This window comes from Esox lucius, chromosome 11 (genome assembly GCF_011004845.1).
Source record: "Esox lucius isolate fEsoLuc1 chromosome 11, fEsoLuc1.pri, whole genome shotgun sequence".
NCBI lineage: Eukaryota > Metazoa > Chordata > Actinopteri > Esociformes > Esocidae > Esox > Esox lucius.
In genome coordinates this window covers 38009597-38027387 of record NC_047579.1, presented here as the reverse complement: position 1 = coordinate 38027387, position 17791 = coordinate 38009597, and the positions used below count along the sequence as shown (strand labels likewise).

Genomic DNA, 17791 nt, shown 5'->3' with positions numbered 1-17791 from the left:
AGCCTGGTGATCAAAATGCTATTTATTTTCTTCCAGAACAGCACTGGGCCACTTTAACACGGAGAAGAGTCTCTCGTTTCACATTGGAATGAACCAAACGCGGAAAATACTCCCCAAGCTTTTGTGTCACGATCCTAACTGATACCAGCGGCACCACGTCACGTCACAGCCGCCCAACAGACCCAACGAGCCCTTGCCAGGCAAGATAACGAATGTGAACTCCATGAGGTCACGTAGTGCCCGTTGTACCACAGGGTGACTGGAGACACGGCAGGACAGACATCTCACTGGGAGCCGTCCGTCACCAACACGTCAGACATCCACTTATCGCTGTGATACGGGACGCCACACACCATGCTGTGGCTGTTGAGGACACAAACACAGGGGGGCTATGTCACTCCTCTGTGCCCTCGGATGGCATTTTCAGTCCCCCGCCATGTTAGTTTCTCTTTCTTTTCTGTCCTGTCTATCTCAGACCTGTCATCTCTGTTCATACCCTGTCAGCCACAGGTCAACTTCACTCAGCCTCCTCTACCAGCAGAACACAGGCAGTGATGTAACAGAAAATTACAAATAAAATGTAAGTATATATAATATACTGTATATAAACACATTTATACAGTGGCTCTCAAAATTATTCATTTAATTAGGAATTTTAGCCACTGATCTGCACAGGAAAAGTTCATAAATTGCAAATATAAAATTGAAAAAATGTATTGTGTAGGTAGTCACCCTCTTTGTTATTGTATGACACACCTGAATGGGCTGTGGTGCAATTAATTAAATCTTTAAAAGTCTCGTAGTTAGTTCTCCAGTGGGTAATTCAGGTGTTTCACTGGATTGGTTTATACCATTCCTGACAAAAACTATGACATGAAGACAAAGGAACATTCACATGAAATCTGGAATATGGTTCTCTGAAAACACAGATGGGTGTTAGAATGTAGGACACTGTGCACACTGCAGCAATAGCCCAGGTGCTTCACAAGTGGCCTTGACGAGAAGGTGGCAAAAATCTCGGCTAGAAGTTGCCAGAAGGGATGGAAGGTAACACCGAGTGGAAGGTCATTCTGATGAGACCCAAAATAGAGCATCTTTGGCCTCAACGCTAGGCCCTATGGTGAAGGCAGCATAATGCTATGGGGAGGGCTTCATCCTACCACAGCCTGGAAAGCTTGAGGGTAAAATGGATTAAGCAATATACAGAAGAATCCTAGAAGAGAACTTGCTGCAGTCTGCAAGAGAACTGGAACAATGATCTGGGACCCAAAACCACCTTGGGGTGGCTAAAAAGTGGCCCAGAAAAAGACAACTCAGAATTTCACAAACTAATTTTACAGTGGTCACCAGCCATCTTTACGGATCTTGAATGGGTAGAAAGAAGAATGCTATGCTAGTACTAAGGTAACATTGCTATTACGGAAGTTTCCTTAAAAATGTTAGACAACTGTTTCTGTTTCACAGCAGCCCCACTCCTACCCCAGTAAATGCCAAACTCTTCCGTAAAAAAAACATAGTTAGCAATTTCCTAACAGAACCTTCAAGCACCAGAGCCTGTAAAGTTTATTAAAATGCTGATGTGTGTGTTTGTTATAACGCTACGATATCACATTCAAGGAGGAGCGGTTCATAAATAGGTACAGTAGGAGAGAGTTTTGGAGCCCCTTCTCAGGTGGTAAACCAATTCTCAGATTCATCTCTTCGTTTGGGGAGCTGACCAGCGGAGAAAACTGATTCCTCAACACCCACTGGTACATGAGGCGTCTGCCACTCTGCTTGGCGCCTGCCTGCCCTAAACAGCCCCCCTGCCTCCCACCCCAGCCCTTTACCTCCACCAAGGGACACATCCATCTGAACTGAGCCAAACCAAGCTGTGCTAAACTGGATGGCTATGCCATCATGGTAGTAGCTGGAATCATAATACAGTGGATGTGAAAGAAAGTGTAATCGATTCACTGTAGGGTTTTGGAATGATACTAGAGCTTGAATTTGGTAACTATTTCTTCTCCTCTGCCCCTGAATAGAGAACAACAACCCCAAAGACCCCTTCATAGAACAAGTGGAACTTTAACTGTCCCCTGTGGTTCACAGTCACCAGAGAACAAAAAGTCCTCCTTCCAACACTGAGAACATTGAAATGTTCTATTTGTGTGCAAGACCCTGCTCGGCTCTACGAGTGTCCTGTTGTTTTCCCTTTCAATAGGACCACACACTCCAAGGATCCACAAAGGATCCTCTTGTTTCTGCTGGTGACCGCCTCAAAAGAGCTGCCAAATGTTGAATTAATGTGTTTTTGCCAGCTTTCTGTCCTCAAAGGAAGACAAAGCAGATGTCCAGGCACTCTAAGGAATTTGGTATTTGATTAAAAAAAATTGTACCAGAACTTCATTTAAATTGTAGTTTAATTTAGATTAATCTGATCCCAAGTATTCCCACAGATAAAAAAGGGACTGTGTGTGATTGTCTCAATGTAATCAAGTCTTACATATGGTTGGGCTTTCTTGTCAATTTTCAGACCAGACACTCAGATAACATTCAGCTTCAGCTGAATCTAGTTTCATACCGTCTAGAATAATGTTTTTCCGACTGGACTATCACCACCAGTACATCTGAACAACCCCGAACAACTAGCCCGATTTAACTTGTCAAGGTCTTGACGACTAATCAGCTTTGCTCATCCTGGGGCTACAACAAAACCTGTGGCATCGGGTGATGTGGAGGACAAGGCCTCTCTGCCAACAATGTGCCTTTGAAGGAGGAGCAACTGCTGACAGGTACTAATACAGATGGAGTTACAGCCTTATCTGCGCGTCTAATGAGGGCACTCGGGGAGTGGCGCAAAGTCCCCCAGGAGGTGTGTCTCGCACGCCATGTGTGTGTGTGTGTGTGTGATGCCAGCAGATATGGTTTTCGTGGTTTGGAATAGATGACTGGAGGTGCTCCGTAACGCACCCCCCCCCCTCCCAAAAAAAGCTGGAAATGAAGCCATCATCTCTAAAAATAAGACAACTGGACCTTGAGGGGCAGGTGAGAAGACAGCCAAGCTGGGGAAGGGCAGGTGTCCTCTAACCCCCCACCCCCCATCTCCATCAGCATGTACCTGTTTGTAGGGGCATCTGGCCAAACACCAGCGACATTTGGGATGATCTTACTTGCTCCATACCGACTTCTGTGACTGTAATACTCACCCGTCCTGTATGCAGACTGTCTGAGTATCTCTTTCTTGCATTTAATGTCACGAATTAGCTCATCCAACAATTCCACTTATGAAATCTTATGCTACTTGCTCTACTGTCTGTCTAAAATAATAATATTGAAATTGTGCTCAGGTGAATTCTGTTCATCCTTGAGATGTTTCTGCAACTTGATTGGAGTCCACCTGTGGTAAAATAAATTGATAGGATATGATTTGGAAAGGCTGACACCTGTCAATTTAAGATCTCACAGTAGAGCGTGCATGTCACAGCAAAAACATGTCACTGTTGAAAACAATTCACCGCTCCTCACCAGGCCAATACCATCCCTATGGTTAAGCATGGTGTTGGGAGCATCATGCTATGGGGATTCTTCTCAGCTGCAAGGACTGGGAAAGATTTTTCTTTCAGCAAGACATCGAACTAGTAGACAGCTAAGACAACAATGGAATGGCCTTGAGACAAGCCAGTTATTGTCCTTTAGTTGGGAGACAAAGCCCGGTCTTGAACCACATTGAACATCTGTGGGGACAGCTGAAGAATGCAGTTCACTGGTTCACTCCTTCCTATTCTTACAGATAAAGAGGATCTGTAGGGAAGAATGGGAGAAACTGCCCAAATACAGGTGTGCAAAGCAAGTTGAGATATACAGAAAAGGAAGGAAAGAACAACAGAAAGTGTCTCAGTAAGGTGTTAGTCAACCCTGAGCCACCAGAACAGCTTCAGTTCACCTTGACACAGATTCTACAAGTCTCTGATACTCCATTGGAGGGACACAACACCATACTTCCAAAACATATTCCCTCATTTGGTGTTTTGATTGTGATGGTGCGAGGGAGTTGAGTAAAAAGTGGAGGTGAAAAAGAAAGAAACACAAAAAGCAAATCATGTTTGGATCCTTTTTTAAATGTCAGCATCACAACTGCCGTCTGTAAAACATACACAAATGAACAACAATCCACAATGATAACAGCACAAGGGCAACAGAATCTAGTGTGCGTGGGGTGTGTTGCAGCCATCGTTCTCATGCAAGCAATTGCACCGGCGAGGAAGAGTGCCGAAGAGGAGCAGGTCGGACATTGATAATGTTGTTGGAGAGTGTCTAAAACATACATTCTATCCCCTTGCCATCTTGATACAAAATCAAGGTCAACTAGGCTTGCTCAGCATTTGTATACATGCCACAGAGCATGATGTGATGTTAATTGATAAATTGTATAATGCAGTACACGTGTATGGACACATTTGCATTTGTTATGTTCCTCTACTGATTTAGACAGGTTTTTCCTTAAAATTTCTCAACCGTCTACATGTGTATACTGCATATCAGATGAGTGAATATTGAGTAATCAGCAGATTATTAGAATGTTAATGGTTCAGGATATCCTCAGTTGATAAATGTCAAGCCCTTGTTGGGGTACCTCTAGGCTTTTCTATGTGCCTGGAGGACACCGTCATGTCCTGACCGCAAAGGTGCCTCTTGGCATCTCTGTGCTTATATTTCATTATGCCCAGTCAGAGGCAGCTGCTCCCTATTGCCTCTGATTGGGGATCCTATTTACGTTGCTTTAGTTCTGTTCTCATTTGTTGGTCATTGTTTGAGGTTAGCTTTGTATTTGTGCTTTTGCCTTAGTCTTCAGTTTGCATGCGGTGGACCTCTTCTTTTGTTATTTTTGTTGGATGATGTGCATCAATGAGCCATGTTGCTGCTTCACCACTTTTCCTTCCTTGGACCACTTTTGATAGGTACTGACCACAGCAGACCAGGAACACCCCACAAAGGCAGCAGTTTTGGAGATGCTCTGACCCAGTTGTCTAGCCATCACAATTTGGCCCTTGTCAAAGTCGCTCAGATCCTTATGCTTGCCCATTTTTCCTACTTCTAACGCATCAACTTTGAGGACAGAATGTTCACTTTCTGCCTAATATATCCCACCCACTGACAGGTGCCACGATAACAGGATTATCAGTGTTATTCACTTCACTTGTTAGTGGTCATAATGTTATGGCTGATCGGTGTACATATACTTAATAACATATACTATAAAAAAAATTCTGCCCTCTTCTATCTGCACTTCTGGTTAGATGCTAACTGCATTTTGTTGTGCTGTACTTTTACTTGTTCAATGACAATAAAGTTGAATCTAATCTAATAATTTTCAACAGCACATAACAGCAATAAGCAAATATACACAGGCTATGCAAATTTTTTATAAAACCATCTTCTGTGACCTGTACCATCTTTTTCACCAACTGCTCTTAATAGTAAATTATTCAAAACCACACTTTTATTTTTTTTGTATATATTTTTTTGTAAACACTCAAGAAGATCAAAATGCAAATCCCCATTAATTTAAATTAAGATCAAATTGCTACCAGCAAAATGATTGTGCATTGATAATTCATCATTCATGCAGGGTGTCTATGCTTTTGTATTTGGTCCTGTTATGTAGCCTAGAATACTGTGATCTTGAAGACACTGATTCAGTGTTGGACATGGACATTAAGCATGAACATGGTCCCTTAAGAACATGGGCTGAATAGAAAATAAAACCATTGTTTTCCATTAAGTTGGCACAAGGAATAAAACATGCCTCTGGCATTCCTGGCATTTAAAAGATAAAATGGACATAAGAATAAACCCATTAATATTTGTGTGTGTGTGAGAGAGAGATGTTATCATTGTTTTAATGAATATTGTAAGCGTAGAGTGGAAAATATATTTTTTAAACCATCTTCATCACTCTCTGACCGGACTGCAAAAAGTAAAGCGATGCATGTAGAGACGGGGTGTTGCCAATGATGACCTGCTGTGCTTTCCCAGTGGCGTTCTGAGTGAGGAGAGATCCGAGAGCGGCACCTGTAAACTGCTAACTATTTTAAATGTCTATCTCTGGTCTAAAAGGTGCTTCCTCTGACACCAGTGCAATGCCAGACAGTGCACCCATGCCAGTCCAAAACACGCAAACCAGTCCACAGAATGTCCGGAAGACCAGGCCAGCTGAGAGGCATTTCCCCTAATGCAACGGGAGGTCACAGGATCTAATGATCACATCAAAGGGAATTCCTATCCAACCACACAAATGCACACAGAAACACACACAAACACACAAAGTTTCTCCAGTGACATGAGGTGAGAAACAGTGTCCGGAGTGACACACACACACACACACACAGACATGCATAGATGCAGCACTGCCTCCTCCTTCGCTTGGAGGTAAAAAGATCTGACTGAGTGCCTCCACAAATAAAGCAGCAGGATAACACTTTAAAGACTTTAAACAGACAGACACTGTGTTCTAATGTTAAGCTTCTGCTTCCGTCTTTCACATTGCAGAAATAAACACTCATGTGACAAGTTGGGATTACGACTTGTCCTTTGACCCCAGATCTGTGAATTTGATAAGCCTCGATTGTTTTTAATAACTGACCTGGAATGTGTTGTTGAATTCAATCTTCAGGAGGTTAAAAAGAAAGTAAACTTAAGTGATGTATACACTATTCTGGATGTTCAGAATCGAACAGTGGTATACACCAAACTATCGTCTAGCTGTTAAAAGCTAATAAATTATACCCACTCACTATGTCAAAGTCTAATACTGTACTAGATTCAGGACAGCTGGCCTGACAACTTTGTCTGTTCTTCATCACATACAAATGTTAAGTTGTATTTGCCCACTTACTCCAACCTTGACGGATATCGGTGGCAGACTCCTAATTAGTTTTCTGTATGGGACAGACACACATTCACTTGTCTCCTGTGTCAGTGGATAAGCCATAATGCCGGTCTTCGGCCATGACACGCAAACCTGCTGAGCACGCCATTTCTACAGATCACATCTCACAACAGCCGGTACATTACTTGTATTAGGCTTTCTATCATTTGATCCAAGTTAAGACATCTGCCGGAGTTGTGTGTTGTTGTATGTTTACAACCAAGTGGAGATTTGTGTCTCACCGGTAATGAGAGACACTGCAGTCGATCAGCCTACAGGGCTGACAGAGAAACATAGTTCAGGCCATAACAAGCAATTATAGACTATTGCTGGAGTTGCATGGTTAACTCCGAACCTCTAAACCTTATGTCACTTGGCTTATAAAAGTATTATTCTTTTGTATGATTTTATTTAATGCTTGGCTTGCTATTACATCAGGACACACCCTGATGATAGGCCCATCACGTTCTATATCACAATCTCTGTTGGCTTCCAGTGAAGCGCCTGACCAAAAACGTCTGTATTGTATTTTCACAAAGCCATGTTCAGAGGATCGAAGGTATTTAGTCTAAACCCGTTTACAACACCAGGAAATACAGCTCACACACGCACACAGGTAGAGCAGACTTAAACAGGGTAGGTCCCATGTAGCTATTCCCTGGGATATTGATTAGTAACCTTTTTACATTAATTTTACAAGGATCACACAACCAAAGTAATAGGGCTATGAGATACTGGTTATGAAAATAATGACCTCTGAAGGACTTCTGTCTTCTGGAGGGCTCTGAATAATATACTTGCTCAACATACATGACCACTGTGTCAGAAATATAAATGATTATATCATAGATCACAAGAAGAGTAAACTCATGACTGCTTGGATGAGGCAGGTGTATGACGCAATATACTTCTGCCCACAGATATAAAATAAATTTAAATGTGTCGGGCATATATGTTGGCATGAATAAATTAACCATGTCATGATCTCAGCACACTGTAAACATTGCAAAAGACTCGGTGAAATTCAAAGCTCTAACGGACAGAATCACACTTTTCATCACACGCAAAAGTTCCGCTCGTGCCCCCTCGTCTAAAGAGCAGCATGGCTGTATTTTTGTTTACCTTGTCTTCTAAGAAAGTTATTTCCACAAAAGCCAAGGTTTAACCCGATGGTAAGCCTTCTTTCAAACTTTCGCTGAGAACTTTTCTCCCTTCTCAAAGTCTATACGCGCTGCGGGGCAGCTGTTGCTGACGCATGGGTGTCTTGAATGAAACCTGAGAGATCTCTCAGGTAGGATCATCACTTCGTCCAAACATTTCACACTTTCACAGCGGGCTCGTTTCTCCAGCATGGTGAAGATGAACATTTGGTAACGTGTAGGCCAACATTAACCATGAAAATAAGGGACAAGACAGCAATATTTACTACAGGAATAATGACACATTAACGCAGTTCTGAATATGATTTTCGCGCGTGTTTTCAAAACGTTCTGGTGAGCACCGGGGAATGTTCGAAGTTATTTAAATGTATATATCAATGAAGTTGCAGTCAGAAGGATTTATTTAAATATCGTTTCAAAATATCAGATATTAGAGATACGTTCGCCAAGGAGGCTTTACCACCCCCACTGGCCCGTGCTCTTGAGTGGCCTAGATATCGTTGATCGTTTATGCCATGTTTCAAGTGCAGTGTTTTCAAGGTATGTGTATAATGTTATCATATAATGTTAGCGACAGGTGAGCGACTGGCACTGGCTTAATATGTTTCACACAGCACATGCGTGTATATACGTTAATTTACTCATTAGCCAAGGGAAAATGACACCAACTAACTGATTCTAAACATAGTGACCATGGTGGCTTTAAAGTAGTGTGACTATTTTATAAGTCACACATTTATTTCTGAATAATCGCATTGTAGGCAACATTTAAAGATGTTTGAATTATTCTACATTTGTATGAACTACAGTTGCTCTTCAGAAATTAAATTGGTTATTTTATTATAGTGTCTATTGCCCAGAAATGCCTTTCACTGTGGCTATTATGACAAATTAGACGTTTTATGTATTTCTGTGCAAAAATGCAGCATTTCATATTCATAAGCCAAGGCCTCAATGTAACTGAGCAGTCATCACCAGGCAACATGACAGTATACAGTGATCTTTAACCAGATATCTAAACACAGTTTGGAACTGCTGTTGCAAAAGTTGATTCACACAGAGTCTATTTGTGGACCTGTTCTTTGGCTTAGGAAACCACAGTTATAGGAAGTACAGGGGGTGGTGTCTTATTCAGCCGTATTCTGTGTGTGTGACCGTGCAACTGTTAATACACAGCAGCTTCATCATAAATCCTTCGGGTTTGTCAATAACCCAACACGTAGTAATATAATCCACCGACATTCAGGTGAGAACATCCCACTGGGCAGCAACCTTTTAAATAACACAGTTTCCATGTCATTTCAACAAACAGTCAATGTTATGACATTCAGTCAATGTGGAAATCGTATTGAATTTGCAAAAAAGCTTCATCATTGACATGGTCACGTTAAGTTTGATAATTAATTCCTGTTATTTAAAAAGTCAACATAATATAAATCATAATTATATGTTGAAGTATGATATGCTTAGCCTTTTACCAAACCGAGACCAAGATAGAACATAACTCCTGGTGAAGAAAGCATCCAAGATTAATAAACATTTATTTATTATTATAAACCGGATGGTTCAACCCCTTAATGCTGATTGGCTGAAAGCAAGTATATTCAGTATTCAACATGCATAATAAGGCAAATATTTTTACTATTGTAAATCATTTGGTAATCTGTTTATATGCAAAAAGTTTATAGTTTATAAGACACCTAGGGCTTGTGGTATATGAGCATTATAATACGGCTAAAGGCTGTATCCATGCACTCCGCATTGCGTTGTGCCTAAGAAAAACCCTTAGCCCTGCTACACTGGACATATACCACACCCCCTTGTGTCTGATTGGTTAACTAACACATTCTCTTCTCATTTAGTAATGGATCATGAAATGGCCGTATCCTTTTTCAGGGTGCTAGTGCTGTGCAGATTCTCCCCACTATGGTCCTCTTTGTGCTGGATGAAAACAGGAAGCAAAGAAGTATGGGAGAATAGGGCACATTGTTAACATATATAGAGAAGTGGACAAATTCCATTGCATGGAAAACAGGCGTATTCCTAAAGTATTTATCATTCATAGAATCAGAACAGGATGCCGTGTCTTGTTTTCCCTCAACTGAGAAGACGGAAGGTCACGTGTCTTCATCTCCCAGTTTTATAATTATCTCTCTCTCTCTTTCATTCTGTCTCTTCTTTGTGTCTCCCTTTCATAAATTCCTTCTCTCTTTTCTTCCTTCTTTATCTTTCTCCTCCTTTCCTACACTCTCACCATCTCTCATTCCTTCTCTCAGACATTCTTTCTATCCTGTCTCTGTCCCTGTTGCTTTCATTCATTCCTTCTCTCAGACATTCTTTCTATCCTGTCTCTGTCCCTGTTGCTTTCATTCATTCCTTCTCTCAGACATTCTTTCTATCCTGTCTCTGTCCCTGTTGCTTTCATTCATTCCTTCTCTCAGACATTCTTTCTATCCTGTCTCTGTCCCTGTTGCTTTCATTCATTCCTTCTCTCTCCTCTTTTCTTGTCTCTATCCTGTCTCTCTCTCTGTCACTCTCATTCATTCCTTCTCTCTCACTCTCTCATCCCCCCTTTTTCTCTCTTCTCTCTCTTGTTCCTTCTTACTCTCACTCTCTTACAAAAAATCCACAGTCATACACGCAGGCTGGTCTTTGGGAGTGCCAGAATCTTCCCTCGGCTCCGGCCACAGTTTAAGCAGCTGGGGAGAAATGTAATCCTGTCCGCCGTCTCGCGTACATCTGATAACTTTGCCATATCGCAACATAACCAGCGCACATATTCTCAGAAGGCTTGGAGTGTTCCTGCAATGACACTGGCTGCTGAAAAGACAGACTGTTTGTGTGTGTGTGTGTGTATGAGAGTGTGTGTGTGTGCGCGTGTCTGTGTGAGTGTGTGTGAGTGTGTGAGAGTGTGTGTGCGGGTGCGTGTGTGTGTGTGTGAGAGTGTGTGTGTGCTGACTCCCTGTCTCTCTCTGGTTGCACAGAGCTGCTGCAGGCGTCATGTTCTGAAGAGTAATGGTCTGCCGTGTTGTTGGAGACAGCTACATGTATTTCATATAGACAGTCATGTCCGCAGGCATTGTGAAGCTGTCACACTTCCAAGGGATGATTGTTGACAGCGGAGATTTGATGGAAACACAGCTAAAACATATTTCTCACTTTTTTCTGAGTTAAAAACATCGCTAACAACTCAAATGAAGGGTTCTGGCATATTGATAATTTTATGCTTCTAATAAAATATAACAATCTGTTTATGTAAGTATCTCATTCAAAGTCACTGTTAGCTGGTTACACTCTCCCGAACTATTAATAAAATGGTGTTATTTATCAATGTCTATTACTATTCAAACACAAATTCTTGCTAGTTTGTGACATGTTCCTCGCAGAAGTAAAACTGAAATAGCTTTACACTGACTTTAATCCCTTAACTGGAATGAACAAGACAACAGTAAATGTTTTATTTGGCATCAGGTGTAGCGCCCAGTGGGAGGTCTGTCCACAGTGAATGACATCTCTCTGCATCTCACATCCGCTCCACCGTCAGCCAACTACCTGGAGTCCATCCCAAAACCAGCTGGAGAGGACAGATTTGGCAGGCAGCCCAAATACCTGTGACTCTGAACTCCAAATGGCACCCTATTCCCTATGTAGTGCACTACTTTATAAACCCTTCTCCCTATGTAGTACACAACTTTATAAACCCTACTGCCTATGTAGTGCACTACTTTATAAACCCTTCTCCCTATGTAGTACACAACTTTATAAACCCTACTGCCTATGTAGTGCACTACTTTATAAACCCTTCTCCCTATGTAGTACACAACTTTATAAACCCTACTGCCTATGTAGTGCACTACTTTATAAACCCTTCTCCCTATGTAGTACACAACTTTATAAACCCTACTCCCTATGTAGTGCACTACTTTATAAACTTACTCCATATATAGTGCACTAGTTTATAAACCCTATTCACTATGTAATACACTACTTTATAAACCCTACTCCCTATGTAATGCACTACTTTATAAACCCTACTCCCTATGTAATGCACTACTTTATAAACCCTACTCCCTATGTAATGCACTACTTTATAAACCCTACTCCCTATGTAATGCACTACTTTATAAACCCTACTCCCTATGTAATGCACTACTTTATAAACCCTACTCCCTATGTAATGCACTACTTTATAAACCCTAATCCCTATGTAGTGCACTACTTTGGACCAGGCAAAGGGAATAGGGTTCCCTTTTTGGGCGGCCCCAGCGAGTGGCGACAGGAGCACCGTGACCGTGCAAGGCAGTTAATTAGAGAGCCGGATTTCTCACACCTTCCAGCCCGGTGGGTGGAATGGTCTGGTGCTGCAGACAGCAGGCGCACACACAGCGACTATAAGGGGGAAACAGAGGGGGGCACAAATGCCATACATGGAAAGGATTTAAGGGTACTGCCGTGTGTAACAGAGTGAGACATTTAGGAGCCAGGAACAGAACAAACTCCTTGGGGTGTGTAGTCCGGAGTTGTTCCATGAGATGTCAGTGTGTTTCACTCCACACAGTCCAAGGTGACCATAGATCACTGGTTAACCTTGTGACTGGGACTGAGTCGTCTGTGGGTGAAGTGCTCTCCATGGTGCTGGACAAGGTTTCCGCCACACTGTCGGCTAGTAATTCAATCTCCTTTGCCGGAAGGCGGCACTTTAATTTGAGCTTTACTCCCCGTTGACATCTCACACAAAATAAATGACACAACATTTAGATTCTCCTTGATCCACAACGAAGCAGTCTTCCACAGATAACAAGACATTAATCAATGTTTTGGGTGAACGTTTTCATCTGCTCGATGTGAAATACTGGTCTGCACTGCCACCTTGTGTCAAAAAAGACTCAGTCCAAAAAAGGAGAAGTAGACATATGAATATTCAGACTTGTGCTTACATGCATGTGATTACCTGCATGGACACTAGAGGGCCCTAACACCTGTGCTGAATATGAAAGGAGAGGAGGGAGTGAGAGAGGGAGAAAGCATTGTCTGCCAGCATGTGGCGTCATATACATCCCTAGATGACATTTGTCCTCCAGCTAGTGAGTGCAGTCATACAAGGTCATTTTTAGTATAACATCATGTAATACGCCTGAGGTGATTTGCATAATATCATCGTATAATACACCTGATGTACTCATGTATCGTCATATAGTAATCTTCCCAGGTGTACTACTGAGAACTGAGGTACCAGGACACTTAGAAGAGCAATGAAGAGCTTTTGGCGGTCGAATACTATACGGCAAGGGATTATGGTTGTGATTGACAACATGCTTTCCAGTTTCTGTAGTTTTAATGGGGGAGTGATGTCATTTCAGCCAGCAGGCTGGTTCCTACCTGATTGGTTAGACATTGAGTTGGCGGGGTTGGGTCAAAAGCATTGTGCCCTTGGAATCACACAGATGTAGACCTGACACTTACACAGCAGCTGTATTCAAAGGCTGCCTGTCGGAACACGGGGCCAGCGTGAATGGAACAGGGACCACGGCAATCCTTCCGCCAGTCGGCTGAAGAGAGGGAGAGGAGTCGCTCAAAGACACACCTCTGTCGACGCCTAATTGCACAGAACAAAGGGGGGGCGTTTTAGTTGTACCAAAAGGTTTTATGGTATGCAACATTTTGAAGTCACAGTATAAATGTCAGGGTATCATAGGCTTACAGAGAACACAGGGGGAGCAGTAGCTGCAGCTTTGCCTCCTGCAGCCTGGCCTCCTGCAGCCTGGCCTCCTGAAGCCGGGCCTCATGCAGCCTGGCCTCCTGGACCCTGCTCCTTGTTCAACTCTATTTGGACAGTCTTGGGTGTTTAACTGCTCCTGCCGGAGGTTAAACACACATTATGACAGTGGTTGGTTTTTCAGGCTCCCCGTGGGATGTTTTGATGACATCCCATAATGCTCTGCGGTCGAACAGCGCTACTATCCCAACACATTAAATATGCACTGTGTGTGTACAATAACATTTGACCATTCTCAAGTTTATGCTCTGGTGCCTGCTGTATGGATGGTTAAAATAAGAACACGGGCTGTTGGTTCAACCCAGTTTACAGAGCCAGGGCAGGCCATTCCTTTCCTCATCATCAAGGTCTCCCTGCTCTTGCTTCCGTCAGCTGTTCAGACCAGCTTCTGTCTAGACTGCCCTTTTTTTCTCTCTCTCTCTCTCTCTCTCTGCTAAGCTGCTCCAGTCGTCAGTCCCTCTCCTCTTCTGGGGTATGTGGTTGACTAAAGTTAAAAGTGGAAGAGAGAGTATGGTGCTGAAGAATCAACACAACACACACGTCTATAAAAAGACCAATGTCCTGCTTCTCTAATAGTTAAGTCACTGCCCCTCCATACAAACTGTGAGGACGATAATACTTATCACCCACCTAAGCACTTACCGCTTGGACTGGCGACATGTCACAACTGATGTGCTAAATAGTTACGTGTCAACTGGGACCTGAGTACTGATGATAATGACCATTAGAGAGAACCCGGTTCATTTCATTTCAGTCACAAACAACTGTTAATGTATACTCTCTTTAAAAAGGAAACGGATTACAGCAGTGGTAAACAATACTCTTTTCAGTGTATAACTAACATTTATTTATAAACAAAAATGTCGATTCTTACAGAAAAATATGTTCCCAAGTATTCGGATAAATGGAACATGATTTGAATTGCCTGAACTCAGGTTTTACAGCAGGGGCCTTCTTCCGCAGTTTGAATTGAAAAAGGGGTGTAGGCTGTATTGGACTGTGTAGATGAGTCCCATGCCACCGGATTCTTCAGGGAAGTCTTGTGAGGTTCTGACCTTATATAGAATGTGTTCCAGGCTCCTGTGTGCTGAGCCAACCCCTCTGTCCCAGTGGGGACCCTCAACCTGTGTATATAATGCTTCCAGAGTGACTGAGCCCTGTGTCCTCTCTCACCCTTCGCTTTGACACACAAATTTTTACACACACACAAGCCTAGCAGCGCTCATCCACAAGAATGGCCCCAAAGAAGCCTGAGCCGAAGAAGGAGGTGACCAAGTCACCCCCACCAGCCCCAGAGCCAGAGAAGCCCAAGGAGCCTGAATTTGACCCGAAAAGAGTTGCGGTGAGTGTCCATCTTGTGGAAATAGAATATCTGCATGCACCTATGATTTGTACTATATCAAATAAGAGTATCCATAAAAGAGAAATGATCTTTCATTGACAGATTAAAGCTGGGGTTGTACAAGGAATACATGTCTGGCCAAATGTCTTGGCATGTCAATTTTCTGCAAAGGATATTACATTCTCAGTGATTTGACTAACCTTTTAGGTCTCCTATATTCAGACCATCTCTAAAGTGCTGTTATTGTTAGAAGATATAATTTGGGTGGTGATTTGAAGTATATGAAAAGGGTTCCTAATCAGTTAAATATCCTTGTCATTTATTTGTTGCTTTGGCAATTGGCACTCACTGTGCCATCAAAGATTTGTTGGCGTAGCGTCAAACGTCCAACAGAATGTTCCAGAACCCGTTCATACAAATGCTCTCGGCTAACGCTGCCCTTTTTCATTTGACCCATAACATTTGAACCTGTGAATTCAACTGGATCCTAGTCAGGAAGAAGTTTTATCACTGATGACAGGGATGCCTGAGATGTGCTACACCTAGACTCATCCACATTCTTCCATCTCTCATGGAGTTCTAGGACAGCTTTGTGGCTCCGTTTATCCTTTCTATCAGGTCTCATATTAGGATCTCACATTCCTATTGTTCCTATATACCACTTTGTATTGCCTCCCAGGGACAGTGGACGAGAATTAGGTTTCACACTAAGCCCACCTTTGAAAACTGGATGACCCTGTTATTCTTTTTCACAAACGGGGCTTCCACTGCTGAACTCTGATGTCTTCCAATACCTCCCTATTGTGTTATGTGCTTCTACACTTCACCATTGCAAGATGTGCCTACAACGATGATCTGACCAGATTTGGTTTATCCGATATTGCCACCACTGAAGTCCACTTTTTTTTCTTTCTTCAGATCGAGTTCACAGCAGAACAAATCGACGGTAAATTGATCTCAACCTAAAAGAATTCCACAAATTATTTTCATGTCAACTCTACTGTTGTTTATGCGGAAAGTGTACTTTTAGTCTGACCTGTCAATGGCTTGCTGGTTTCCACTGGATGACCCTCGTGTTGTGTGTTCTTCCTCAGAGTTCAAGGAGGCATTCATGCTTTTCGACAGGACCCCCAAAAGTGAGATGAAGATCACATATGCCCAGTGTGGCGACGTGATGAGGGCGCTGGGCCAGAACCCCACCAACGAAGAGGTCTTCAGGGTCCTCGGGAGACCCAAGCCAGAGGGTCAGAGGGCAACAGAATTCTATAAACAGTGTACACTAATAGTTTGCTGGTTACACATCCACACATAAGACACAGACATCAATAGCATCCGTTCAGCAACACGTTGACTTGTGATATCAGAATTTTTGGTCATATCTGCCTTTTGACAATTACCTCAGCCTTCAGCATGCACCTGCCTCCACCATTGCACTGGTTGCTGTCCTCCCCCTAATTTCAGTATACTCGCACTGAACTGTGAAGCATTTTGTGTCCTCTGCGTCGGCTGGATTAGTCGGGGACAGTTTCATCAAAGGTGATCCCGGTTCTCGCTGCCCTGTTTCAGAAATGAACGCCAAGCTGATGGACTTTGAGACCTTCCTCCCGATGTTCCAGCATGTTTCCAAGTCCAGGGCACGCGGCACCTTCGAGGACTTCGTGGAGGGTCTGCGCGTCTTCGACAAGGAGGGCAACGGCACTGTGATGGGCGCTGAGCTGCGGCACGTCCTCGCCACCCTTGGTTAGTGCCCACATTCCATGTAGCCATACTGTCTGTGATGTCATTAAAGGCATGTATGTTACGCTCCACACAGTCAATCAGATAGCCTTCTGGTTAGAGTGCAGGGTCAGCAGACTAAAGCTTGTAGTTCAAGGCCCTGAATTCCAACAAGGTGCTGTTGAGAATTTCTGTTTTGTCGTCGAGCAAGTAGTCTGACCCTAAATGCCATTGTAAGTCACTCAGGGCGGGAGCATCTTTTGAACTACTTAACTCTAGACAGAAGGGAGAAGGGTTGGTTTGGGATTTGGCCTATGAGGAGGGTTTAACAGAAACGTCTTCTGCAGGAGAGCGGTTGACGGCGACAGAGGTGGAACTGGTGATGGGAGGACAGGAGGACAGCAATGGATGCATTAACTATGAAGGTGTGCTACCAGACTACTTTAAACATTGTAATGAAGAAAGCAACTGGATTCCTCATAATGTACATTTGTTCTCTGTTTTCTATCTCTCCATTTCAGCCTTTGTGAAACACATCATGTCGGGATGATTTATCAGGTGAGAAAAGCATATTCGCTGCTAAGATGTCTATCTTTCTGCCAGCGACCTGAAGTCGCAAATGAAAAACAAAACACAAAAAACTGTTCAGACTGATGAAGTTGGTTATTATGGAGGTCAATGACAGTAGTCTCTATCTGTTACAGAAGTCAAGATGTCACAAACCCGAAACACTCTCCGTTCCATCCTCTTTGGTGTCCTTTTTCATTTACATCTTCCCCGTCAATGTGTGTGAGTGACTGATTTTGTGGATTGCAATTGATGGATGTGTGTGTCACAATAAATAGGTTTCATTTCCTATCCTCTGTGTGACAATATATATTTTATTG

General features: G+C 42.9%; 2 protein-coding genes across 6 annotated transcripts in view; one reads left to right on the top strand and one right to left on the bottom strand.

Moving 5' to 3' along the window:
- Positions 1 to 8118, bottom strand: part of LOC105023362 (sodium channel protein type 4 subunit alpha B) — a 55420-nt gene extending 47302 nt beyond the window's left edge. The window contains exon 1 of the mRNA XM_010892499.3: positions 8033 to 8118. The gene's annotated coding sequence lies outside the window, so the exon portion shown is untranslated. The remainder of the gene's footprint in view (positions 1 to 8032) is intronic.
- On the top strand, positions 343 to 17791 carry myl4 (myosin, light chain 4, alkali; atrial, embryonic). Of its 5 annotated transcripts, none has more exons than XM_010892497.3 (8): positions 343 to 580; positions 15058 to 15188; positions 16107 to 16134; positions 16283 to 16432; positions 16755 to 16928; positions 17252 to 17329; positions 17426 to 17462; positions 17609 to 17791. In XM_010892497.3, exons 2-7 carry the CDS (start codon positions 15081 to 15083, stop codon positions 17452 to 17454), a joined length of 567 nt encoding a protein of 188 aa, XP_010890799.1. In that variant the 5' UTR covers positions 343 to 580; positions 15058 to 15080; the 3' UTR covers positions 17455 to 17462; positions 17609 to 17791. The 5 variants fall into 5 exon arrangements, with proteins under 5 accessions (XP_010890799.1, XP_010890797.1, XP_010890796.1 ...); XM_010892495.2 differs by lacking the exon at positions 343 to 580 and adding an exon at positions 7928 to 8082; XM_010892494.2 differs by lacking the exon at positions 343 to 580 and adding an exon at positions 8113 to 8201.